A 26,415-nucleotide genomic window follows, 5' to 3' on the forward strand; every position below is an offset into this window, starting at 1 on the left:
ACACACTCATATACTCACACACATACACACTCACTCATTCACACACACATTCATACACACTCACACACATACACACACTCTCACACACCCCCGGGTCAGGCCACACAAATTGCCTGGAGGTGAGTAGAACAGACAGAGTGGAGATGGGAGATGCTGATGGTGCTGACAATGGCTGCTCATTAATAACGGGCCTCAAGATTTGCAGACACTTTCCGTACATGGCCATCTCATTTGATTCTCATCACAACTTCCTCAGGAAGCGTTATCACTCCGCTTCTGCAGGTGAGGAAATTGGAGCTCAGAGAGGTGAAGAGAGTTGTCCAGGGTGACCCAGCAGGTGCCTGATGCTGCCAAGCTTGCCATCCACTAAGCCACATGGGATGCGCGGGCAGAGCTGATGACTGCCCTCTGGACAGTGCAGGCAAACTCCCTGGCAGGATCTATGGGTCCCTAGGCCCTCACAATATTGGCAAGCAACTGGACAACAAACAGGGAGACTCTCGGACCTGAGTTTGGATGTCTTGGGCTCCAACACTGGTTACAATGCTCAGGAGTTATGGGACCTTGAATGTCACATCATTTTGGGGGGGCGGGGCTTGGTTTCTTCGCTGGTGAATAGGATGATATCTTTTGTCCCCTCCCCCCCCCAACTCTAACTCTCCTGTCTTTTTAGCAGAACTTGACTCATACGGAGAATGCCACAGAGATCACAGCCTCCTGGGATGAGTCGTGAAGAAAACGCTTGGTCACTGCCCAGGTGGGAGTGGGAGCTGAGAGCGCTGTCAGGGGGCCCGAGGGTTTCTTCGATGGCTGCAGAACACAAGGGGCTCAGGGTCATCACGTCCAGTCCTCAGTTCTCATGCTGGATGCAGGAGTAGATGTGTGTGAGAACAGGCTCTAAGGGGCCCATTGTGGCATGGCACTGGGGCCAGTCCCTGGCTTGGCTATTTGCTATCTGTGTGACTGTGGGCTCCAGTCTCAGTCTCCTCTTCTGCACAGTGGGGTGATGGAAAGCACAAGGCTGAGTATATATCATAATCGCTCCTTCTCATCTCGAGGGTAGCCTAGAGGTAAGAGCCTCTTCGGGGCACTGAAAGCCAGCACCAGAAGGGCCTCCTTCCTCAGCTCAGCGCTTGAGAATTCCTCACTTCTTCTGAGGCTCAGCTAGAAGCTATCTGGGAATCCTTCGGTCACACCTTCTCCAGGTGCTCTCTCCTCACGTCATCTGGAGATACCACCTGTTGGTATGTCCCAGTGAGTGGAATCTCCTTGTGGGAAGGGCCTGCCTGGGACCACGCACAGTGCTCGGCACTGTGGGGTCTCAGTCATTGGATTGGAGGGGAAAGCGCCCTGAACTCCGAGAGAGTGGGGTCAATGGCGTAGCCTCTCAGGGCCCCCTGGCCCTCCTCTCAGGAATGGGGAGAACACCTCTTCCTTGCCACAAGGCTCTTAGGAGGGCTGGAACAGAGGCAAGGTGTCTCAGAAACCTGAAGGACCCCACATGCATCATCATCACATCAAAGGGGCGGGACAAGGTGGCTCCTGGGGCTCCTTCCCATGAGTCTGGGGAACGTGGGAAGTAACGCTTTATTCCTCAAGTGTGGGCCTGACCACATAAGGAAGATTCGAGTTCAAATTTGGCCTCAGACATGTCCTAGCTGTGTGACCCTGAGTAAGTCCCTTGACATGTCTGCTTAGGTTCCTCAAATGTAAAATGAGGATTTGAATAGTCTTCACATCTGGAATGCCAGGGGATAAAGTATCTGACTCCTCTTAAAAAGCCAGAGTTGGGCTTTCCAGCTGGAATGTCAGCAAGTGGACCCAGCTTGGCCACCATCACACAGCCAGACAATAAGCCATGGATAGAGTGCTGGGCCTGGAGTTCAAATCCAGCCTCACACAATGACTAGCTGTGTGACCCTGGGCAAGTCACTTCACCCTCTTTGCCTCAGTTTCCTCCTCTGTAAAATGAGCTAGAGAAGCAGATGGCAAACCTTTCCAGGATCTGCCAGGAAAAGTCAGACATGACTGGACCACAAGCTGAGCTAGGGAGTGCCCTCAGGCTTCTTTGCTGCTAGGTTATGTCAGAGGCATCTGGTCCAAATCACAACTGAAGGGTTCCTTCAACCCAGACCCCACACCTCATAAGAATGTGTATAGCTCCCATTATATAGGGCCAGGACCCACGTGAAGAACTTCATAAATGTCTCATCTGAGCCTTAAAACAATCCTGGGAGGCAGGTGCTGGCCCTATCCGCGTTTTACAGTTAAGGAGACAATCAAGCACTGGTTGAGAAGTGACTTGTCCAAGGTCTCACAGCACTCTGTGCACTGTGGCACCATCTGGGGATCATCCAAAGGCCACACAACTCAGTTATATCGCTCAAACTCTAAGCCTTCGATTTCAGAACCCGTTCGGGGCCCAGGGCTGAGGGCTCCACCCTGCAGGAGCTGAGAACCTGCATGGGCTTCTGGGCTTCTCCAGACATCTGCAGAATAAAGACGAAAACCAAGCTGGAATGACAGTCCTCTCCCAGTCCCCAGGGAGGCAAACCAAACCAAAGGCACGATGACTGTCTCAAGATGGGCTTCCTCTGGCTGGAGGCTTTCAAGCAAAGGCTAGTGGGGGTGGTTTTCGGGGGGGGAGGCACATGGGATGCTGAGTTATATATGGGTTGTTCTGGTCCATGCCTCTGACACTCCTCCCAACTCTGGGATTCTACTTGGGAGTCAAGTGGAGTGGACATGCTATCCCCCCATTTGGGAAGAGCCAGTTTGAAACCCTCCATTCTCCGATTATAGCTAGCTGGACCAGCCAGGCAAGGCAGGGAACCTCTCTAGGACTCAGCCTCTCACAAGGTTCCTTCAGGCTCCTGGTTTCAGGGCACTCAACCCCTGCATCTCCCCAGAGTGTTGGCTCTCAGGTTATTAAGGCCCCGGGGAGGAGACTGGCCTCAGAAAATCCATTTTATTAAAAACAAAAAACCCAACCCATATTCAGTTCCTGGGTGTGGGAGCAGCTGTTTCTGTAGGGAAAGAATGGAGCCAGGAAGACAGTGTGGGCCCCACCTTGGAAAGAGCAGCAGGGTGGGGTCAAGTGGGAGAAGGAAGGTAAGAAGTATCTGGAGAAAGGACTGAATGAGGGCCTTGGGGACGTGTGTGCTGGTGAAGGGCAGGGCTTCACAGCTGGAGTGCCAAGGGTGCCCAACTCCTCTGTAATGCTCGGAGCCCCCAGGCCTTTGGAGGGCTCTGACAGAGGGCAGGCCCCCTGGATTAGGTGGAAGAGGGGACTTGGGGGGGGGTGGCTAGTCAGGGCTTCGGAGCCCGAGGTGGGTAGGAGCAGTTAAGATGCCTACCTCCCGATGACGTGGGAATGGGGAGGAAGGGGCAGCAGCCTGAGGTGACAGGCGAGGGGTGCAGCTGCACATCTCTTGGGGAGGAGGGTTAGCCGCCACCTCAGCTCCATGTGCATATCTTTGGGGAGGTGTCACCCCTTCTTGGCTAGCCTGGAGAGGCGAGGGTCATCTCTTCCCGTTAAGGTAAGGGGCTGCACGAGGGCGGGTGGGAGCCCTTTTTGGCCTGCTTGGGGGTGCGGTGCACACCCCGAGAAGCAGGGATCACCCTGTGCTGGCCAGGTTTGGGGCAGAGCCGGGCATCTATGGGGGGAGGGAGAGAAGTCCCAGGTTTGTCGGAGTCACATCACCCCGGCGGGCGGGTCTGCCCATCTCTCGGATGTACATCATCTCGGATGTTCGTGGTTCGTGGAGGGGGCCACCTCCTTTGTGTTTGGGTGGGTGAGTCCCGTCCTGGTTGCACGTGGGTGTGGAGGTCACGCCCTCTGGCTGGGTGGGGGCGGGGCTGTCCACATCCCGGCCGCACGCGGTGGGTTGGGGGGGGGGGGGTAGGCCCCCCCGGGGTCCCCTCTCCCGGCCGCCCGGACTCAGCCCTTCCGGGCCAGCCGCGGCAGGGCTCGGATGGGCCGCGGCGGCGGCGGCGGCGGCAGCAGCTGGTCCCCGGCCCCGGCCCCGGCCCGGCCCCTGGCCCGGAAGGCGGCGCGGCTGCGCTCGAGCCAGGTGGAGGCGCGGAGCTTCTGCTTGTGCAGCAGGTAGCTGGAGTACTGCACCTCGGGCATGGCCAGCTTGAGGCACTCGTCGCCGCCGGGCCCCGGCGGGCGGCTGGGCAGGTCGTAGCCCACGATGCCCACGTTGCCCAGCGGCTGCCAGGGTTGCAGCTGCTTGTTGCGGATCTCGGCGGCCGGGCGCAGGCGCGGGCGCGGCCCGAAGCAGCGGTGCAGGAGGCGCTCGCGCGCCTCGCGCAGCTGGCGCGCCTCGCGCTGCACGCACTCGCGGCCGGCGCGCGCCACGCGGCGCCAGAAGGAGGCGTTGAAGTGCTCGTAGAGGCCGGCGTCCAGGCCGTTCCAGCGGCGCGCGGCGCGCGCCAGGCCCTCGGGCAGCGCGGCCAGGCGCGAGGAGGCGCTGCGCACGTTGAGCTTGACGTAGAGCACGTCCTCCAGGTCCCAGGCCAGCAGGCGGCGCAGCAGCACGAGCGACTCGTCGAAGTACTCGGCGATCATGACGAGCGAGAAGGCGGCCTCCAGGTCCCGGATGAGGCCCGCCAGGTAGGCGGGCTCGTCGCGCGCGCTGCGCTCGTTGTCGCCGCCCAGGTCGTAGGCCAGCGTGTTGTGCGCGTACATGGCGTAGCGCTCGTCCGGCCGGTAGTAGGTGCGCGGCGCGCGCAGGAAGGCCTCCAGCGAGCCGTTGGGCACGCGCACGAAGGCCGGGCAGTGGCGGTTGTAGTAGCTAAAGAGCGACTCGAACATGGCGGCCGGCTCGCGCAGGATGGTGACGTAGACCGTGTCGTTGGGCAGCAGGCGCCGCAGCTCGGCGCGGTTGAAGCGCAGGTGGCTGGCGAGCATGCGCGGCGGCCGCGTGGCCGGGTGCACGAAGCGCGCCGAGAAGTCGCGCGGGTAGCAGAACTGGTGCTCGCAGCTGGGCCGCGGCAGCGCCAGCGTCACGTTGTGGCGCTCGGCGAAGCGGAACAGGATGTTCTGCACCGTCGTGCCCGCCGTCTTGTGCGTCTTGACGAAGGCCACGGCTGTGTGCTTGGGCCGCGTGCGGCCGGCCGCGCGGCAGGGGGCTCCGGGGAGCAGCAGCCGCGGGGACCTGCGGGGGGAGGGGCACGGAGTGATCTGCCCACCCAGGCCCGCCAGGGCCCGGCCCCGCCCCCCTCCTGCCCGCCGAAGCCCCGGAGGCCTCACCTCCCGCTGCCCGGTGGCTAAGGGGCGGAGGTTTTCAGTAGCCTCTGTCCAACTCTGTGGCCCCGCGTGGGGCTTTTTTGTAAGACAGTTGCGCTCATTTTAGAGAGGAGGAAATGGAGGCAGAGGCTCAGTGACTTGCCCAGGGCCACGCAGCTAGGCCGCCTGTCCCCGCCTGGAGGCCCCGCCTGCCAACGTCTAGCAGCGCTCACTGTGGGCGGGGGCCGGCTGCCCAGGGCTGGAAGGGCCCTCCTATAGCCCACCCCGTTTACTGACTTCAACCCGTCTCAGTGTCCCCGGCACTCAGGCAGGACCGCTCCCTGGGGACCGTGGTCACCCGGCCTTTGCGGGGAGGATGAGCCCCCTCCCCAAGGCAGCGCATTCCCCTCGGGATCCCTGATTCCCCCATCATTGAGGAGGTCCAGGGAAGAGATTCCTGCTGCTCTACGGTTCAGAAAGGGCTGTCAGAGCCCGCTCTGAGCATGTGCCTGTCATCTGAGGACTCGCCTTCTCACCAGCACACGTGGGCCGCCCCCCCCCCCCCCCCCCCCAGCCTCCTGCCTCACGGGTCCCCCCGGTGCCGCCTGCCCCCCCCTCTCCCTGTGCGGGCAGCCTGCCTTCCTCTCGGCCAGCTGCATCCTGGACCATCTTGGAAACCCTCTTCCCCGCTCCAGAGAAATAGGAGCTGGGCTGGATGAAAGGGGTTCAAACCTGACTTGGAGCCCGTCAGATTAGTGTTGGTTTTCACTGTCCGCTCAGGGAACATCAAGGGATGATGAATTTGGCTCCTGTCCAAGGTGAGGCTGAGGACCTGTGGTCTTCGGGGCCCCAGACTTCACCATTACTGCTTTCCAGGTTGAGGGCCAGCCAGTGACTTGTGTGTGCATTATAGGCCGAGGCCTTAAGTGTTAAATCACCACTATCCCCATCCTGACAGGCCAAGCGTATTTATTCCCAGGGTGGGGGGTGGCTGTCCTCCCTAGAAGAATGGGCTCCATAGGCCTAACTGCTTCCCCCTCTCTGGACCTTGTTGGAGGTGGGGGAGAGAGGGAAGTCTGCCCTGAAGGGACCTCAGGAGCACCTAGTCCAACCTGTATCTGAAAGGAATCTCTAGGACAAAAGACACAGCAAGCGCCAGCCCATCCCAGCTCTGGACAGCTCTGATTGTTAGGAAGCTTTACATTTTAAGCCTAAATTTGTCTATTGCAACATTCACTCTGTTGTTCCTCTTTTTCTTTCTGGGGCCAAGAAGAACGAATGGAGTGCTTCTCCAGGCCAGCCCAGCAAATATTTGAACACAGGTGCCCCCAAACCCACACCGTCTGCGTGCCTGCAGTGCCTCCTCACCCATCCCCAAGTTCTAGATAAACCCTTATTTTTCATCTGGATGGTTGCTGGAGAGCTTAGGAAGGACGAATAATAAAGGGAAGAACCATTTTCAATGACCTCACCAAGAATCTACTCTTGGGACTCAATTTTCTCATTTGTAAAATGGGAATAATTATCCTGCCCTGCCCGTTTTAGGAGAATCCAATGGAATAATGTGAAACTGAAGTACTGGAACTTATTTATTCCAGGTGGGGGGCAAAGGTAAAGACCTTCTAGGTTACCCTGTCTATGCTGTGGAGATCGGCCCAGCCCTGGAATGTCACTGTTAAGGACTCCCAGACTCCCTGTCTCCAAGGCTAGGAAGGTATCCTCCAGCCCCCCTTCCTTACCAGCTGAGCTGCAATCCTTGGTGGAGAAGCAGGCTCAGCATCCCACCCAGCAGCAGCAGCAGCAGTACCACCTTCTTCCTGGTCAGCACCATCTTGGCTGCGTGCTGCAGCCGGGCTAGAGCTGGTGGCATGTCTGGGCAGAGAGCGATGTGGCAGAGGAGGGGCCCAGGCCCCACCCCTGCCCCCTGAGATCGGCTCCTGTTGGTCCAGAGCCCAGGGGGACGTCTGGGGTGGGGAGAATGGGGCCAGAGTTCTCCTGGTGCACCTGTAAGGGAGGGGAGGAGGTTGGCAGTGAAGCCCACCCTTCTCATTGTAAAACTGAGGCTGTCAGAGCAGAGAGCCACCTTAGAGACCTATTCCCACCCTCTCATTCTACACATAGGCAGTCTGGGCCAGAGACAGACAAGGAGTGACAACTAAGGTCACACTGACAGTGTGCCTTGATTGGAGAGGAAGCTGGGGGATGAACATTTAGTCCTTTGAAATAGGTGGCGGCAGAGGATGCCAACCCTGGGAAGGCCCTTCAAGACCATCTAGTTTGGTCTCTGCATTTTACAGATGGAGAGACTGGGAGATTTGTGCAGGGTCTCCGAAGTGTCAGGTAGAGAGGCCAGAGTCTGGCCTGGGTCCTGGGTGCCCTTTTAGCACACAGTCTCCACTCCCACAGTGGCTCCTCACCCATCCCCCAACACTCTCTCCTCCTTCCAGACCCTGTTCTTCCTTACCCTTCTCTGCCCTGCTTTGGGCTGAAAGCAGAACCCTCCAGGTATGGGGAGGGCAGGGGGAGGAGGAGAGATCACATTTCTGGCTCTTGTGGGCATCAGTTACCGAGAAGCTTCTTCCTCAGTGTCTGTGATAACCCTGTCTCAGGTGGAATTACAGTGTCTTAGTGGGGGGGACAGGACATGGGCAGCAGGAATTAGAAAGGCCTTCCTGAAGGTCTTGGCCTAAGCTCTCCTTTGGAACCTTCCCTGAGCCTCCTTCCACTCGTGACTGAGCCCTCCCTCTGTACAGCTCCTCCAGCACTCTTTGGAGATTGGGCAAGTGATGAATGTCTTGGGAGCTGTACTACCTGGGGGGTGGACGTTGTGCACCAAGGACAAAGATGGCAGTGTCTCTGTCCTCCCCACATCACCCAGCACAGGACTAGGCACACAGGATGCATAAGAGGAAACCCAGGTCTGTGACCCAGAGGGCTCTAGCCCCCATTCCAATCCCTTTCTCTTTGTTGTGTCCAGTGCCTGAAAGGGACTTCCCCACAGACATCTGCACACAGGGCCAGTAAAAGTCAGGAAAAGGGCCTAGGTAATCTGAGGGCCTGTATTCGAATCCCAGCTCTGCCATTCACTAGCTGTGTGACTGGGGTTCGGTGTCCTTATCTGTACAGGGATGAGGAAGGACTTGCCCTCTAACTCCCATTTTACTGGGATCGAGCCCCTCCTTCCCCCAGGGTCCATAGCAGGATTTGTGTCTCTGGAGCAGGGATGTAGGATGTCTGTTTGTAGGATTCTCCTTTCGTTTGTGAGCTCCTGGAAGGAAGCAGGGGCTGGAGGCGGTCTCTTTGTAGGGAACCCTGATCTCTGGCAGGGCATTGCCCACAGTAGGTGCTCCTAGAGGAATCCATGGGCTGCTCGGCTGCTGTGACCACACAACATCCCACATCCCCACCTTTCCCAGAGCTCAGTCCTGCTTTCTTGAGCCGGGCCAATCTCCATGGAACTTGATGAGGGAGGGGAGAGGAGGGCCAGGAGGAGCCCTTGTCTTGCTTTACATCCCTAGGCACTCGAAACCCAGGCTGTCTCATCTGTGATCAAAGCTAGTGTTGGGGGGGAGATGGCGCCACAGCTGGAAGGGAGAGGGGACACAGGGAGAAGGCCCTGCAGGCCGAGCCTCTCCTTGTTCCTCCGCCATGCCTAGAATGAGCCTCTGCCTTCCTTCATAACTCATGGGGCTGCCTCCTAGCAAGGCCTAACATGGGTGACGCTTTTGTCCGGTGTTTTCTTCTGTGTGTGGACTCTGCCCCCTCAGCCCAGGAGCAGGGTGGGGTGGGGTTGGGGGTCTGCAGAACTAGCAATGAAAACAATATCATGAGGAAGGGGTGTTTGACCTGGAGGAAACCAGAGGGGGCCTTGCAGGTCTTTCACTCTTCCAGACTTGAGTGTCCTCCTCTATAAAATGGGTGTGATAACACTTGGATTTAAGCCCTAATGCAGTGTGGAAATATGATGATTATCACTAATAACAGGACAGATGCTGGTCCAGTTCTTGAGGGTAGGAGAGCAGGGACTTTGTGGGGAGAGCTCCCACAACATGGTCCTGGCATGTGCTGGAGAGCAGACTGCCTCTTGGCCAGGGCTGATGGAAAGTCAAGCTTTGTTTAGGGAAGCTGAGGGGGAGGGGCCCATCCACCTGGTGATTATTGGCTTCTGGGCCTTGCTTGGTCTCTGATAGACCATAAGCATCTAGCCCCCAAATTCCTTTTCTTCCTGAATAAGATGTGTGTGGGGAGGTGGGCTCATGGGCAGTGGGATATAATGGGGACAAGTTGGCATAAGGACAGCTGGGCCTCAGGAGAGCAGAAAATAAGGGCCTTGATGACTCTGGTCACTTTCCCTAGCCACAGGCCTTCCTCCCTTGACCCTGCCTTCTCAGAATATTAATCCTGGATTAAAGGTAAACCCATTCCAGCAGGAAAGAGATGTCCTGGTTCTGCACCTTTCCACCAGTCTCCTGGCCCCAGCCTGCTTTCCTTCTCTGAGCCAGCCCTCTCCCCAATATCTTCCCCTCCACTGGCCTGCAGACAGATTTAATCTCCCTGGAGCCTGTGGGGAGAGGAAAGGACAAGCAAGGTTAAGAGGGAAGAAATTGCCTTCAGATCCTTATCCCTGGATTGCACTCCTGGAGGTGTGGCAGGCCTAAGGCCTTACCTTCTTTTAGGACACAAACTTCTGACCTTTGTTCCTCTGTTAAAGGCCATAGACCTGGGGGTCTGGGACCTCACTGCCTCAGGGTTTAAACCTCTTCCTGTCCCCGTGAGCCTCAGATCTTTCTTCTTGGGATATTCCCAATCCACCAATGTTAGGGAAAGGGCGGGGGGAGTGACTGATGAGGAAACTCAGGGCCAAGGGGTTTCCATGTAGAGGAAGGGGGGATGGCAGGGGTCCTGGCCTCACGCTGTTCCTTGCTTCAGCCCCTTTCACCAACCCCATCATCCCTAGCAGACTCCCTAGCAAGCTCTGGGATGATGGGGGGAGGGGAGGGACGGTGCTGGGGTTAAGAAGAGGTGTTTAGGACAAGCTGGGAGGATCCAGATTTGGAATGGATTTAGGATCATGGGTGGTAAGAGATTTGTAGAGACCCATTTTATAGAGGAGGAAACTGAGGCTAGACTGAATAAAGTGGCTCTGCCGGCATATGTGCCCTGGCCTGGCGACTCCAACTCTAGCCCCCTATCCTGTTTCTTGCTCTCCTCCTTGGAATCCCCATGGCCTGGGGGCGGGGGGAGGAGGTCTTGACACCTGCTGGCACCAGATCTGGTCCCATTCCACTGTTGGCTGGCTGGTGCCCTGGGTCCCTTCATCTCTTTACTTCTTACCCTCAGAAAGGGGCAGGTCATTGTGCAGTATCCCAGTCTCAGCTCTGGGCTCTCAGATTAATTAGAGGACGGGGACTAATTTTAGTAACAATGCTTCACCTCAACCTAGTGCTTGATTTCACAAATTGCTTTTCTGTCTCCCGAGAACAGACACCAAAATGGAATAGGGACCTGGAGCTTTGAAAAATTCTTTGACACACAATACCTCCCCCTCCTCCTTCCCCAGTGAGCCAGTTTTCCTCTCCTACTAAATCCATGGGGATCTAGAAATAAGGAGAAGATAATGCTATCAGGCCTAAAAGACCTTAGAACAGAGAACACAGAATGTCAGAGCTGGGAAGGCCCTGAGAATGTAGAACAGAGAGGAGTTTAGAGACGCAGTTCAGCTACAAGAGGGGAAACCGAGGCCCAGGTGAGTGGGTCTGGTATGGTGGGAGAGGAGGAGGAAGAATAACCTGAAAGGGAGGTGTAGTCAGGGGCACCTGCAGGTGTGAATTGATGGAGAGTGGCAATCATACATACATCAAGGGCTTCTGGGAGAGGGGGTCAAGTGGACCCTTACAGATTAACAGCCCTGAGGGTCCGATCTCTACCACCTGCCCAGTCAGTCTCCTTCCACACCATTAGGGCCCTCCCCATTCTCAGGGTCTTTCCAGACCTCTGCCTCCCACCCCCATCCCATGTCTCTGTCATCACCATCTCTTGCAAATCTTGCCTCCATATTTTCGTCTGTGCTCCCTTTCTCTGTCTTCTATTCCTACTTCTCTTTATTCATTTCCTTGAGCTTTCTCTGTTCAGGCCCTGGGCCAATTTCTCCCCATTTATCCTTCCCTCTCCTCCCTCCTTACTCTTTTGCCCATGAGCCCTGTGGACCCCCCCCCCCGCTCCGGCCACACGTTGGGGAGAGCCCTTCGTGTCTTTCCTGTCCCTGGGATGTCTCCTCCCCACCCGCCCCCCAAACAGAGCTGCTGCAGTCAGTACTCACGACGCTGGGGCTCCCTCCGCTCAGGCTGCTGCTTCCTCACACCACCCCCCACACACTTTCCGGGGATCTGGGGTCGTTAGTCCTGATCCTCCATCAGGCGCTCACGGAGGTCGGAAAGGTCCGTGCCTGGTGATGCAGGGAAAGTGGGACTGGGGATGCTTCGGCAGAGCAGCAGATCTTCTCGGGCCCTCTGGACACCTTGGCTCTCGCTGCCCCGGCCCCCGAGTCCTGGCTCCGCTCGCTCTGCTCTGCCCGATCAGGTGGCGAGGCTTCAGCTCTCTCCCGCCCCTCTCCCCATCACACTCAGCAGGCGGGGCTGAGAAGAGAGGGAGGGAGGAGAAAGGGAGTGGGGACCCAGAAGAGGGAAGGGAGGAGGGAGAGAGAAGATACTGAGAAGGATGAAAGAAGAGAAGGGGGAGGGGGACAGGCCAACGTCAGGGCAATGGCCTAGAATTTCAGAACTAAACAGTGGGCCAGAGAATGTCAGAACCGGCAGGGACCTCAGAACACAGCACAAAACGAGAGACCTTACAGCACCTATCAGAGCTGACACAGACCTTGGCATACGTAGCATAGGATTTCAGAGCTCTGTGGGGTCTAAGACCCAGGACACAGAGCATGAGGGTGAGGAGGGTCCTTGGAAGGGCCAAAATGAGCAGGGCCTTCCTTGGCAGAACAGAGTCTTCATACTGGGAGAGACTTTGTAACTTCACGCATGGTGTCATGGCTGCCAGAGTCCTCAGAGCTTCATCTTGGGAGATAAGAGTTCAATTCCGATTGCCTGCTATGGGCCATCCCCTTGGCTGCTCTGAGGATGCACCTGGGACTCAAGGCCCAGGCTGCCCTCACAGAGCTTTTGCTCTGTGCAGGGAGGTGCAGGCAGGGAAAGCTGACCAACCCTCCAGAACTCTTCTCCCTGGCTCTGCTGGGTGGGTCACGGCCCTCCTGTAGCTCCCTATCAGGCTCCACCTTCTCCGTGTCTAGAAATAGCCGAGTGCAAGGCAGGAGGAGGTGAGTGTGAAGGATGGCTCAGGCAGCCCGCTGGGGGAAATGGGAGCCCTTTGGAGCCGGGCTTTTAGTGGGAAGATGGGGTGAAGGGAGCTCTACATGAGGCATCAGGGCCTCGAGGAGAGGCCCAGAGTTGACAGAGGACATTGGCCCTCAGTCTCTCTGTGGCTGCCTCTCCTCTGCTCCACCACCTGGGCTTCCTCAGTCCCCATGAGCACCTCATTCACAGCAAGCCTTCCCTCAGTTAGTCATTTCTTATTTATCTTATATGAGATCTGCACAAGTGTGTCTGCTGATTGTTTCTCCATTTAGACGGTGACCTTGAGGGCAGGGACTGTGTTTTACCCTTTGTATCCCCAGCACGTACAGTCCCTGGCATGTGTTGTTAAGATCTCTCCGACTCTTTGTGACCCCCATTTGGGGTTTTCTTGGTAAGTGGTCTGCCATTTCCTCCTCCAGCTCATTTTGCAGTTGAGGAAACTGAGGCAGAGAAGGAGAAGTGACTTCCCCAGGGTCACACAGGAAGTGTCTGAGGCCAAATTTGAACTCAGGTTGATGAATTGCCCTATTTCCAGGTCCAGAGCTCTGTGCACTATCGCGCCACCTAGTGCCCACCTGGTGTATAGTAGGCACTTAATAAATGTTGATTGATTGGAAAGAAAGAAATCCTGGGAAATGAGGCTGGAGAGGCAAAGTGGAAAGACCAGGACTAGCAGGTCAGGCAGTGGAGCGCCATTGAGGGTCTTGAAAGTTGAGCAGGAACAGGAAGTGGTCACACTTGTGCCGTAGAAAGACGGCTCTGTGAAGAAGGGGTCAAAGCAAGGGGCGAGGCTGGAGGCAACAGTCTCCGCTACAGGGAAAGGAACTAAATGAATTAGGTTGTGTTTGTCAAGGATAGGGTGGGTATTGAAGACCTGAAAGGGCCAAGTCAGAGAGGATCCCGAGAGAGGACCACAATCTGGCTGAAGGAGAGAGCTTAGTCCCAGTGTCAATGAAGACAAGACACCAGAGTCCCAGTGTAGAATACCTAAATTGGGAGGAGGGACCTAGAACATAGAACAGGGAATGTTAGGGCTGGGAGGACCCTAGAACATGGAATATGAAGGCTGGGAGGGGCCTTAGCACAGGCAGTACCAGAGCTTTGATTTTAGAGGTTATCTAGCTTATCATGTCATTAGAAATGAGAACTTTGGCCTATAGAAGGGAAGGGCTTTGGTAGAGTAATATTATCTGACCCTCCTGGGGTTCCCTTCCTTCTCTCCTCTACACTTCTCACTTGCAGAAACTGATATAGTCAGATTTTATTAGAGACAGAACACAGGAGCCTGTTCACACACCCTCCTCTAACTCTGATGTCCTGGTGGTCTTACATATAAGGGCTAAGGTCCTTCTGCCTGGATAGCTCCCACCACCCTCTACAAATCTGCGTTATTTAATAGCAACAGGACAGCCCTTTTACTTCTCCCTGATTGGTTCTCTATCCCATTTCCTGAAGCCCTGACCCAGCCAGCCTCTCACATCATGCCCTTTTAGCTAAGAGCCTTGATTCATACTTCCTGAGGAATGGAGACTCAGGAGCTCTGCCCCTGCTTCTTGATGCCTCATAAGGTCTTTAACATATTCCCCATTTTCTCCAGTCTCCCATAAAGAGGTAACCCTTTCTGGAGGCAATTACATGGGCATACCTGGCTGCTAGCACAGGTTCTCAGGTCTGCTTTACTAGGAAAGATAGTTGTTTAAGGGGTCAACAGTCTTTTAAAATTGTGTTCACTAGTTCAAGGGAAAAGTCAGCACCCTGAACTTCAGAGAAAACACAAGCAGAGAAATAAAGATCAACAAAACAGGGCTCTAACTGCCTGAATCAATGATACGCTTTATATACATCCCTGGATGGAGAAAGCCTTTACATCTAAGCATTCAGGGAGCTCTGAACACAGGCCACTCAGAATCTCCACCAGGGAATCACAAGATCCTTCTCATAAGCAAAATACCAACTCAGAGTATTCATACACTTCTCAGAGCCAGAAGGCAACACAACCTTGGGGACTCAGTGCCTAATTAGAAATTAGCAGAAGGTATGAAAGCCTTCCTACAAGCAAGCCTCCCCTCCCCAAGCTTCTGTTAATGGGCTCTACCTGAGACCTATTAATGGATGGGGAAGATCTTAAATCCCATTAACATTACACTCTTTTCCCAATATGCACCAGGCCCCCTAATAGTGGGGTGCACACCATAACAGGCTCTGTCACAGACTGCCTTCCTTTCTCTGCGCTTTCTTGGCGACCCCCTAGCTCTCATGGGTATACTTATGTCTATATTGGTTGTTGTTAAGTTGTGTCTGACTCTTTGTGATACCATTTGGGTTTGTTTGTTTTTTGCAAAGACACTGGAGTGTTTTGCCATCTCCTTTTCCAGCTAATCTTATAGATGAGGAAACTGAGGCAAACAGCGTTAAGGGACTTGCCCAGGTCACACTAGGAAGTATCAGAGACAGTGTTTGAACTCAGGGAATTGAGTCTTCCTGACTCCAGGCCCTCTGCTGGGATGCCACCTAGCTGCCCTCTCTACAGTAATAGCTAGTGTTTCTATATTAAATTAAGGTGTGCAAAGCATTTTCCCTGAGTTTATCTGACCACAACGACGCTCTAAGATAAGTGCTAGTATTAATTCCATTCCATCTTACCAGTGAGAAAACTGAGGCACAGAGTTTGTGACTTGTCCAGGGTCACACAGCTTGTGAATATCTGAGGCTGGTTCTTCTCTCCTTTGATCTAGTTCAGTATAATGAACTGTTCATTGGACATTTCACACTGGACATCCCAGAGGCATCTTCTATTCATCATGTATAAAACAAAACCTACTTTTTCCTCTAAACTCACCCCTCTTCTGAACTTCTTGAATCTGTGCCCCAGTGCCTTGATAAGTTCATGCTTCCCAACCTTATTAGCAGGTGATTGAGTAAATGCAAAGCAGTGTACTCCATCCCTGGTCCCAGATGCCAGGCCCTACATTAGCTTCTCTTTGCCCCCAGCTATCCACCGCAGCCTCCTGCTTCATGAATCTCGCTCATCCCCAAACCATTGGCCATCTCCCCAGGCCATTCCTTTCCCTGGCTACTTCTCCCCTTTAACTCTGCTTCCTTTCCATCTTAGAGTGTAAGCTCCTTGAGGCCAGGGACTGTCTCTTCTTTAATCTTTATATTCTCAGTGCTTCACACAGAGCCTGGCAGGCATGCAACTGCTTCATACACGCTTTGGCACTCACTCATTCAGCTTCTTTATTCTGCTGGTGCCATCTTGGACTCCTTACTCATTCTCATTGGCCCTCCGTGTCCAGCAGTCATCAGATTGGGCTTTTATTACCTGGAACCCCCAGTTGCTCTCCTGCCTCCCATCCTTCCCCACTCCAGGCTGTCCTACACACAGCTACCAAACAAAGTGTGTGCCTGTGGGCCTCACTGCACCATTCCCTTCTCAGTCATCTCTGGTTCCCTTCACCCTTAGGATCAAATGCAAACATTTTGGTTTGGTATTTAAAGCTTTCAGCATCTGACCCCCAACTGTCTGCCTGTCTGGACTTGTTACATGTTGTTCCACTTCATTCTTTCTGCGGGCAGTCCGGCTTGTCTGGCCTCATGCTCCCTCAGGGCACTTCACTTCCTGAACATATTCCTTATTTACCTTAACCTCCTAGATGTCACGGTCCTCTTTGAGAAAGGACAAATGACAGACCACAACTTTGTAGAATTTCTAGTTTTCCTTATGAATGAGCCTCGTCAGCTGCCATTGCCCTCCCCTCCAAAGCCATTTTGGATCTGTTTTGTATAGGCCTGTTTCCATACTTGTGTCTGCCCCATCAGAATGTAATGCCTGGTACACAGTAGGTGCTTAATAAGCACTTGGGAGATTTGGGACAATGGAGGAGCTAGAAATCTGCACACCCTTTGAGCTTGCAATATCACTGCCAGGCTTCTACCCTAAAGAAATCAAAGAAGAGGGAAAGGAACCTATTTGTACAAAAATATTTATAACAGCTCTTTTTGTGGTGTCAAAGAATTGGAAATCCAGGGGATGCCCATTGATTGGGGAATGGCTGAACAAATGGTGTGTGATTGTGACGGAATATACTGTGCTACAAACGATGATGAGCAGGACTCTCAGAAAAACCTGGGAAGACTTAGATGGACTGATGCAAGGTGAAGTGAGCAGAACCAGGAGAGCATTGTACTCAGAAACAGCAATGCTGTAATCATGATCTCCTGTGAAAGACTGTGATCCAAGACAGTTCCAAAGGCCCATGATGAAAATGCCGTCCATCTCCAAAGAGAGAACTGATGAACTCTTAAGTGCAGATCGAAGTCTGATTTTCTCTCTTTATTTTTCTCATGTGTGTGTTTTCTTTTGCAATATGGATAATACAGAAATATGTTTTGCATGACTTCATATGTATAGTTGATATCACACTGCTTGCTTTCTCAAGGGGTGGGGGAGGAACAGGAAGGAGGGACAGAACTTGGAACCTCAAATTTAAAAAAAGAATGTTAAAAATGTTTTAACATAATTGGGAAATATTTAATGAGATAAATAAAAATATGGTTTAAAAGAAAAGTACTTGTGGATTAATTGATACCCTAGTTAGTGATAGTGTGATAATAATGGAATATAAAGATCCCCCTGTATTGGCTTGGTTTTTGGTTTGATTGTGTTAAAACCCAGAACTTGTTAAGTTCCCCCCTGTGGGATGGACTTGTTGACGTGAAAAGAGAGTCCTGGACTGGGAGGAGCTGGTGATGTAGATTTGGAGAGAGGCAGAAGAACTTTTTGGAAGCACCCTCCTGGAGGCAGAGAGAGACTGAGAGGATTGCTGGTGGCCACTTTGAATTGCCCTGGACTTTTGAGACCTGCCCCTGGAGCTGCCAAGGACTGAGGAGACATGGCTGTTTTGCTGGTACTTTGTCTGTCTGTTTTGATGTTGTTTTGCCATATTTGTCCACTGGTGAAGGACAGTGCTGTTGTTGAAGAAGTCCTGGAACCTGGCTGTTGGCTAAGAGCTCCTGAGACTGTCCTGCAGACAGAGTGAATACTGTCCACTGGTGAGGGACAGTGCTGTTGTTGCAGGGGTCTGGAGACTGTCCTGCAGACAGAATGAATACTGTCCACTGGTGAAGGACAGTGCTGTTGTTGCAGGGGTCTGGGAACCTTTCTGTTGGTCCAGAAGCCCTGAAGAAGGATTTTCTTGTTGTATGTTTACAGAAATCCTGGGAGAGGGTTTTGCTAATGTTTTCAGGGGTTCTAGGATTGTTCTGCTGACAGAGGATGAATTAATGAAGACACTGGCAATGTATCTTGTGGCCTTGCTGAGCTTTGTCTCCCCAGGAACAAAGATTGCTGAGAACTTGCCTCTGTCAAGATGAAGAAAAGACCTCCATTTGGGTATTAAGTGCTGTGCTTAAACTTGTTGTAACTCTGGGGTAGATTCAATTGTGATCCAGGGGTGGGGAACTTTTGACCTTTTTGTGTTCTATGGTTGAACAAGTGAATGTACTTTACTTATGATTGGAAACTAATCTCCATTTGAGAAGAGGGGATTTGTGATGGACTAAATGAAGGTACAGCCTAGGGGTGGAGTAGTATTTAGAACTGGGACTTTGTAATTGATTGAATGAATGGAAGGTCCTGGGGTGGGGTAGTCCTTGGAGATTATTTAATCACACTTAGTAAATGCTGTATTTGGAATGATGTCATGTTTTGATCGTCTCTGTTCTTGATTTGTCACTGAATAAAATGGAGAGCAGCTATGCTGGTATTTTGAACCTTGGGAAGTTGCCTTTGCTTGGCATTACATTACAGAGTGATGGCTGATTTGAGCATGATTCAAGGTTCTTGAAATGGAGACCAGGGGAGTGGGAAGAAGGAAAAGGGATGCACTTGGTGGGAATGTGGTGAAGCATTGAGCAGGCTTTCCTGAAATACTGTTTTGGGAAAGTGGGCCCTGGCTGAAGTTCCTCCAGTGTGGTTTCTGGTGAGGGCCTTGGAGGTAGTTGGTGAGAAGGGTGTGGAGTGGGTGGCCCATCATTGCCATCTTCTCCATCAGGATCCTCGTGTTTGAATAAAGCACTTTCTTCACACTCTTTAATGCTATCACTTCTGGTCCAGATTGTGCCCATTTTACAGAGGAGGGGACTGAGGCTACTAGAAGCTCTGGGCAGTGCAGGCCTCATCACCTCTCTGCATCCTTCCCAAAGCTGTCAGGTGCTCTGCTCCTATTCTAGACATCACAGAAAAACTCAGATTCTTCCCAAACAGCTTCATCTCCAAACCCAAGCTTCTCCTCTTCATCTTTCTCTGCTGGAGCTGGAGCATGATTTTGGTCCTGGAAGAAGTGTGTAGCCTGAATCCTTGATCCTGGCCCTGCTTCCCCACCTTCAACCCTAATAGTGCTGGTCTTAGGGGGCTGTTTCCCAGACCTCACCTTTGTCCTCTTGGCAAAGAGACCCTATGGTTTTTGAGAGCAGCTAGGCCCTTCCAGAAAATTTATTGACCCAAATTTGGGGATAGCTGCCCTTCAGTGGCTGGCACAGTCCCTGTCTTTATCAGTATTTCCCTCCCACCCTGCCTAGTATGGGCAGAGAGCCTGGAACCAGAGGCTGGGCACAGAGCTGAGTGTACTGAAGGCTCTGAGATGGGGGCCATGCCCCCAGATGTGCCCAATCAAGAGTAGAATTCCGTGAGGGCTCTTGTTAGGATCAAAGAGGAATTACCAGGGAAAAGAAAACGATGTGAAGTTCTTGAGTTTCCTTCACATCCCAGTCTCTGGCATCTGTCTCCCTCCCCCCTCCCCATCCCCAGTCTATTTCCAGGCCTCAGTTTCTCCAGCCCTAGGCTGTATATTTTGCTCCTACTATCTGGACTCCCAGGGAGGCTCAGGTTACTCGGAGCTGGGACAAATCTTCAAGAAAGGAACCGGTTATGCCTGAGCTCCACTTGATAACAAGGGAGGGGCCCAGGATCAACTCCCTGCCTGTCTCCCTTAGGTCTGGCTTCTCTCCTTCCTGCCTCCCCTCCTAGCCTTTGGAATCTCAGTCCTGAGAAATGCCCCCAGAGGGGAAAGCACTACCTAGGGGAGGAGAGCATGGGATTCCGAGATGCAAGACAGCTCCAAGATGATCCAGCCAAAACCTCTCCTTTTACAGATGAGGAAACTGAGGGCAAGGTGATAGAGAGCATGAAGGGCAAAGCACATGTTCCAAGACTAGTCCTGGGACCACAACTTCAGCACTCTTCCCTTTGCACTGGCCTTCACAGTCAGGAGGGAAGAAGCTAGAGGCAATGGCTTCTCATGAGCCATTTTTGGAGGGAGCCAGAGCTAGGCGTATACAGAATCATGGGGAATGCCTCCTGGGACTAAGTCTCCCTCTCAGATGGCTCCCACTGAAGTGTGGTACAGTAGGGAAAGCCTTGGGTCCGGATTCTGATCTTGCCCCTGCCATGTTGGTAGAACCTTGTCGGTGACCTCACCTCTCTGACCTCACTTTCCCCATCTGTAAAAGTGAGGGGCTTGGACTAGACTATGGCTGAAGTCTCCATTAGCTTTCACTGCTGTCATCTAGATAAGCCAGTGTCTGCTATGTGGGGGACCAGAGCTGGGAATGAAGACTTGCAGGAACAGAGAGAAGAGAAGGGGCATTGTTCAGAGGGCCATCTCGGGCAAGGCATGGGTGGGGCTGGGCCAGGGCAGGCCAGAATAGAGCTGGTCTCAGTGTCCATGCCTCACCTCTCTCCCTGGAGGGTCTGGCTTCGGCCCTATCTCCTTTCAGCTCTTGAATGTGCCTGGCCCAGGAAGAGTGGGGCGGGCTCAGACAGCTCCCCACAGACAGTCAAGAGTAGTGTTATCCTGAATCAACTCTTCCCACCCTCCCCCCTGCTGCTGGCCTTGGGAAGTTCTCCACTTCCCAGTCTCCAGGGACCCAGGAGTCCTGCCTTCTTACCTCAAGGAGTCTGGCAGCCTGGTGTGGGGAGACACTGTGCTGCCAGCAGGACTTGGAGAAAGTCACTGCTTCTCTCTGGCTTCAGTTTGCTTCTCTGTTTGATAAGAATAGACATTTCTGGAGTGTCATAAGGTTTGAAAAGCAGGTCATATGTGTGAGCTCATTTGCTATGGTCTATGCAGGTGGCATGAGAATGCCTGAGCAGCAGTGATGTGCCCCAAGGTCTCGCAGCTAGTGTTGGAAGGCAGCACCCTCCCTTGTCCTTCCCTCTTCCCTTCCCTTCCCTTCCCTCCCTCCCTCCCTCCCTCCTTTCCTTCCTTCTTTCCTTCTTTCCTTCCTTCCTTCCTTCCTTCCTTCCTTCCTTCCTTCCTTCCTTCCTCCTTTCCATAACCTGGGCTAGTCCCTGCATGCCCAGTTCAACCAATGGAGTTGCCCTCGAGGAGACTTTGGAGCAAGTTCAGTTCAGTGGGCCTGGGGACCTTTGTTTCTGCAGGTGGCCAAAGGGAGGGGGGTCAAATCCTGGTGACAGAGCCAGGATTGCAGGGGAAGCCCCAAGAAGCATCCAGTGTGAGGAGGGCTTGCTCTCAAACCCCAGCCTCCTCTCTGTTATGTCTGTGTAAAAGCTTATTTGTCGGTGGCTAATCAGTCAGCACTGAGCGCCTGCTTCCTGCCGGGCCCTGGGCTCGGTGCTGCCTAACGATGGACACTGGACACGTGGAGAGCTGGAAGGCAGTTCTGGGCCCTGGTCTGCTCCCTTGCACTAGACGCATGCTGGACAGAGCCCTCGTGCACACTGCACTACCATATCCTGCCAGGAGGGGCCGCTATTAATCACATTTACAGAGGAGAACACAGGCAATCCAGGGTGAAGTGACTTGCCCAGGGTCACACGGGAGGTGATGGACTAGGCTGATTCGAACCTGCCTCCAGGCCCCCACCGACCATGGGTCTCGGTGTCTTCATCTGTCTAGCTCTAGTTCTAGGGTCCTATGACGCTGGCTGGTGGCCTGTGTGACACTGCACATTCCTGGCCCCCCACTTCTCTGAGGAAAGGAGATGGGACAGCCCAGTTCTTGTCCAGGGTTACAGCTGGTCACTCCGGCGCGCTCCATAGCCCTGCCACGCTGTTTACGGGCCACACATAAATTCTCGCTTAGGCCTCTCGGGGCGTAGCCGGACCTGGATGCCCGGCATGGGGGAGCAGCGCTCTCTGCCTCCCTCCTGCTCCGCGGTCTGCAGGACTACAATCTCTCTTGAGAACGGAGGGCAGGGAAACTACATTTCCCATGGGGCAGCGGGGCCGCTTCTTGGCAGAGCCTGATCTAAGGGCGGGTCAGAGATGTCCGTCTTCTCCCCTGGTTTCCGATCCACAGCTCCTAGAAGGCTCAGCCACCAACCAGACGCCTTGGCGCATGCGCCTAGCGAGGTTCCAGGTGACGCCAGACTACGCTTCCCGGCGTCCTCCACGAAATCGCCCTCCCCCTCTGCATTTCTATTGGCTGCCCGGATCCCATAGGCCCGGCTCCGATAGGTGGTCGCCGGAAGTTCCGGGAGGCCGTGGCTCTTCAGTCCCCTGGGCCGCGCGCCTTCTCGCCGCTAAGATGGCGGCGGAGCATCCCGAGCCGCCTAAAGGTGAGCTTCAGCTGCCGCTGCCGCCGCCCCCGCCGCCGCCGCCGCCGCCGCCGCCGGCCCCTTACGGCGCCTGGGCCGCGCCCGAGCTGCAGGCCAAGCTGGCAGAGATTGGAGCCCCGATCCAAGGTGAGCTTTTTGCGCCGCCCCCGCCGACGCTGAGGCCCGCGAGGCTCGCGAGGAGGCCCGGGGCCCTCGGGGAGCGGGCAGCGCCGGGGGCTGAGGATGCCTGGCCGGTCCCGAGGGCCGGAGGGAGCCGGGAACGTCTGGGAAAGGCGGGCCCCGCCCCCAGGCCCGGGGTCGGGGGGCGCTCCCCTCTGGGGGCCAACTTCAGGGAGAATTCAGTTAAACGCTCGGTGAGGGCCAGGGCCCAAGGCCGGAGCGCCAGAGCGTCCTGGTCCCGAGGCACCGGTGCTGTCCCTCCGACCCTCGACCCCCCCCCCCCGCGTGTGCGTGTGTGCGCGCGTGTGCGCGGTGCGGTTCACGCGCTGAGGCTGTGTGACAGAGCGCGGGAGACCCCCGGGCTGCCCCTCTGGCGGCGACTGCCTGCTCCCCGATGACGCGGCCCTTCCCAAACAGGCGGGGGCAGTCACAAGAATGTTCACCGGTGGGACGTGGGGGGAACAGCTGGCCACCGGCTCCGAGGAGAGGCGGGCGGGCCTGGGGCAGGGGTCTTAGAAGGACGGCCGCCACCTCACTTTGGACAGGGGCCCAGGAGAACCAGAGCATAGCAGGAGCCTGAGCTCAAAGCCAGGAGGCCCGTGTGGGGAGAGTGGAGAGCTGCCCCGGAGCTGCCTGTGCGGTGGGCTCCAGGACAGCGACGCTCAGAGCTGGGCTGCTTGGCGCTTCTAATCCCTGATGAGGCTCAGGGCAGAGGCGGGGGGTGACATTGCTGGAAGGAAGAGCCAGGCTGCTGAATGACAAGGTCTAGAAAGATCATGGCGAGCCAGAGCATTGGACTGAATGTGACGGGATGACATTCAGCGGAGATAAGTGATTTTATGGTTTTACATAGCCCTGGGTTCAGAAAAGCAGCTGCACCCAGACTGGATGAGAAAAACATGAAGAGGGGCCTTGGGGCTCTGATGGATTAGCTGGGCCATGCGGCGGCCCAGGGGAGCCAGCGTGACTCTGGGTCTTAGTGAGAGAAGCCCCGCTCTAGGGGTGGGCTGAGGAGGGGCCCTGCTTGCTGGGCTCGGTCTCGGTCAGGCTGGAGGAGAGATGGGATTCACTTTGGGGGGCCCAGCTGGAGAGTGTGCAGAGGAGGGCAGTGAGGAAGGGGAAGATCTTTGAGTCTATGCATGTAAAGTCTGTTTGAAGAAATTGAGAAGAGAAGCTGAGGGTAGGGGGATTTGTCCTCAGATATTGGGAGTGGGGTCATTGGGGAAGGATTATTAGACTTCTTGCCTTTCACCCCAGAGACAGAACTTCCGAAGGTTCAAGAAGCGAGTTTAGACTTGATGTGGAAGGCGCTGATTTGATTGTTAACTGGTGGAATCTGCCTCATCCGAGGTAGCACAGAGGCTGCAACAAGTGGAACATTCTTATTGGGGAGGTTCTAGTGCCTGTGGGCCACACGTTGCCCTCCAGGTCCTCAAGTGCAACCCAGACCTCACAGAACAGTTCTTCTTGAGTCTGGGATGGACTGGTAGCCATGGGTGTGGCCACTGAGGTCCATTCTCTTTGTCTGGATTTCCTCATGAGTAGCATGGGCTACTGAGATCCTCTTCAGGTCTGTGATTCAGAGTGGGCTGGGAGGGTGGTCAGGCCCAAGGTAGGGAGCCGTCAAGCAAAGGGAAAATTCAAGCAATGTGCTAGGAAACTCCAGGGAGAGGAAGAGCCCCTTTAGCCATTGACCCCAGCAAGGCTCCATGGGGGAACCTTAACTGAGGTCTGAAGGAAGATCAGGACTTTGCAAGGTCCAGATGCAAAGGCCTGGAGGCTGGAGATGGTAGGTCAGGTTGAAGAGATCACCAGTCATCAGTTTCATTGCAAGTGGTCCCAGAGCATCACTGAGCTGTCCTTCCTCAGGGCCTCCAAGAACACTTTGCCTCATCTCTTCTTTGTACTTACCCTGTGCTGTTACCTGAGTATATTTGGTATCTCCCCTCCCCCCTTTACTGTAATGAAAGCTCTTTGAGAGCAGTAGCAGTCTTTCTAAAATCTCTATTTCTGGGCTTCCGTTGTTGCTGTACACAAAAGATTGTTTAATATATATATTTTTATTTAAATTGACCCATTCTTCTTCTCTTCTTCCCATGGCCCCTCAGGAAGCCGAGAGGAGCTGGTGGAGAGACTGCAGACCTATACCCGGCAGGTCAGTGGTGGGCCTGGGGGTGGTGGGATGGATATTTTGGACCCAGGGAGTACCACTGGGAAGGTCAGTTTGGAGCTGCCGTGGCCTGATCTGGCTTTCTCTGGCCTCTTCCTTTCTCCCTCCACCCAAGACGGGCATTGTGCTGAATCGACCAGTTTTGAGAGGTGAAGATGGAGACAAAACCGCTCCCCCTCCCCCCATGGCAGCACAGGTGAGTCTGGAGAGAAGCTCCTGGGGCTGAGGACAGAGCCTTGGGCTGTGGTCCTGCTTAGACAGGGCTGGGGAGGAGGCAGAGGGTAGAGGTGGGAAGAAAGCTCCCTGAGGAGCAGGAGGTGAGCTGCAGACAATGGTTGGGTGATGGCAGGATGGGAAGGAACCTGAAGTGTCCTTGCATCCATCCCCCAGATTTTGTGGTTGAAAACTCAGGCCCAGACAGTTCCCAGTAGAACTGACTTCCCTAAAGCTGCCCAGATATTCAGTTCAGTTGAAAATACTTTGCTTGATGACCCCAGAGAGGGGAGGATTCAAAGAGGGAAATGGCCAGTCCTTCTCCAACACCACATGGGGTCTTGTGACTTTGGAGTCCAAGGACTCCATTATGTATTGTTTTCCTGGGTAAGTCATGGTTTCCACCCCTGTCACCGAGGGAACTAGATTCGGTTTTACTTAGACTCTGTTGGGGGTTTGTGAAACTGAGACACAGATAATTGTAGTAAGAATTAAAAAGTCTCTCCGTGTGTGGAAGTGGTCAGAGTGGCAGGAGAGACTCATGGAGAAGACTCTCTGCTGGGCAGAATCGGAAGCTGAGTCTGCTGCAGGCAACACCGTGGAGGCCACTCTCTCCAGAGTGCCCAGTGATCTTGTAATGGCCAGATCTGACTTGATGGCCTTTCCTCAGTTCTCCTCCTGCCTGGCCTCTACAGAATTTGACCCAGCTGAGTTTTTCTTTCCCAGGGATTTGTGGCCTGGCCCTTTCCGAGTTTTCTTCCCTTTGACACTTTTGGTTTCCATCTCTATGAGGTGACTCCTAGATCCCTGGGCCAGGATTAGGGCCAGCCTCGCTCCTGACCTTTGGTCCCAGAGCACAGAGGCAGCAGGCTTCTCCCCTCCTCTTCCCAATGGCCTATGTCTAGTTGGTATCATTTTGTTTTTATATATTGGGATGTTTAGGAGAATTCCAGCCTCTTGAATGGGTTCTGTGACCTCAGTGCCTAATGAATAGGCACTTACTAATTTTTGTGTTTGATTGTGGGTGAATGGAGCCAGATCATAGAGGGCCTTGAATGCCAGACTAAGGACTTGGTTGTTTCATTTTCCTAACCTTCAATGTGCTGCCTAATAAGTGTGAAGGACTATTATTATTCTGTAATAATAGGGAGCCATGAAGGGCTTTGAAGGGAGAATCTTGTGAGCTGGCCCTTATAAGTCATAGTGTTTCTTAATATTTCAGTACAGGACAGACTGATGTTTTTCTTAGTTTTTTTGTTTATTTGTTTTGCTTTTTGGAGGGGGGAAAGCACGGCAGTTGGGGTTAAGTGATTTGCACAAGGTCACATGGCTTGTAAGTGTTAAGTGTTTGAGGCTGAATTTGAACTCAGGTCCTCCTGACTCCAGAGCCAGTGCTCTATTCACTGTGCCACCTAGTCGCCCCCGATGTTTTTCTTAGGCTCCACTGATGTCAGTGGCCATGTCATCTCTGTGACTTGGGTGGACTTCACAAGGGACTGAGAAAAGTCTAAGCCTTTCAGCACAGGGCTTCTTCAGGCAGGCAGCCTGTGGTCCCTGGCGGGCCCCAGGCCTTTCCAGATTGAAGGTACTTCCTGGGGCTTGGATCTGCTGATGGAGTCCTTAAAAACTGGGGTCCCTACCTGTGGGGTGTGTGTGTGTGTGTGTGTGTGTGTGTGTGTGTGTGTGTGTGTGTG

At 54.1% G+C, this 26,415-nt stretch overlaps 2 protein-coding genes across 5 annotated transcripts in view; one reads left to right on the top strand and one right to left on the bottom strand.

Moving 5' to 3' along the window:
* Nucleotides 1-3,940: 3,940 nt before the first annotated feature.
* On the bottom strand, nt 3,941-15,058 carry GAL3ST3 (galactose-3-O-sulfotransferase 3). 2 transcript variants are annotated; one of them, XM_069066386.1, is made up of 4 exons: nt 11,553-15,058; nt 7,698-7,833; nt 6,973-7,237; nt 3,941-5,162 (listed from the first exon to the last, which is right to left on the bottom strand). In XM_069066386.1, exons 3-4 carry the CDS (start codon nt 7,101-7,103, stop codon nt 3,941-3,943), a joined length of 1,353 nt encoding a protein of 450 aa, XP_068922487.1. In that variant the 5' UTR covers nt 7,104-7,237; nt 7,698-7,833; nt 11,553-15,058. The 2 variants fall into 2 exon arrangements, 1 of the variants encoding a protein (XP_068922487.1); XR_011164038.1 differs by lacking the exons at nt 3,941-5,162; nt 7,698-7,833 and having other exon boundaries at nt 7,099-7,237.
* Nucleotides 15,059-22,133: 7,075 nt separating this feature from the next.
* The window catches only part of SF3B2 (splicing factor 3b subunit 2), a 24,047-nt gene continuing 19,765 nt past the window's right edge, over nt 22,134-26,415 (top strand). For 2 of the 3 annotated variants that reach the window (XM_069066387.1, XM_069066388.1), the window contains exons 1-3: nt 22,134-22,305; nt 24,447-24,493; nt 24,624-24,704. In XM_069066387.1, the coding sequence (XP_068922488.1) occupies nt 22,149-22,305; nt 24,447-24,493; nt 24,624-24,704 (285 nt within the window). In that variant the 5' untranslated portion in view covers nt 22,134-22,148. The remainder of the gene's footprint in view (nt 22,306-24,446; nt 24,494-24,623; nt 24,705-26,415) is intronic. The other variant, XM_069066389.1, reaches the window with a different exon arrangement.

The sequence above is a fragment of the Petaurus breviceps genome, unplaced genomic scaffold, assembly GCF_028583685.1.
Source record: "Petaurus breviceps papuanus isolate PSGF00001 unplaced genomic scaffold, PetGlider_PUasm1.0 90721, whole genome shotgun sequence".
Lineage (NCBI taxonomy): Eukaryota > Metazoa > Chordata > Mammalia > Diprotodontia > Petauridae > Petaurus > Petaurus breviceps.

Coding starts and splice junctions, on each gene's coding strand:
- GAL3ST3 (XM_069066386.1), bottom strand. CDS start 7,103: ATGCCACCAGCTCTAGCCCGGCTGCAGCACGCAGCCAAGATGGTGCTG. Junction 5,163..6,972: donor CAAGGATTGCAGCTCAGCTG/GTAAGGAAGGGG, acceptor CTCCCCCCGCAG/GTCCCCGCGGCTGCTGCTCC.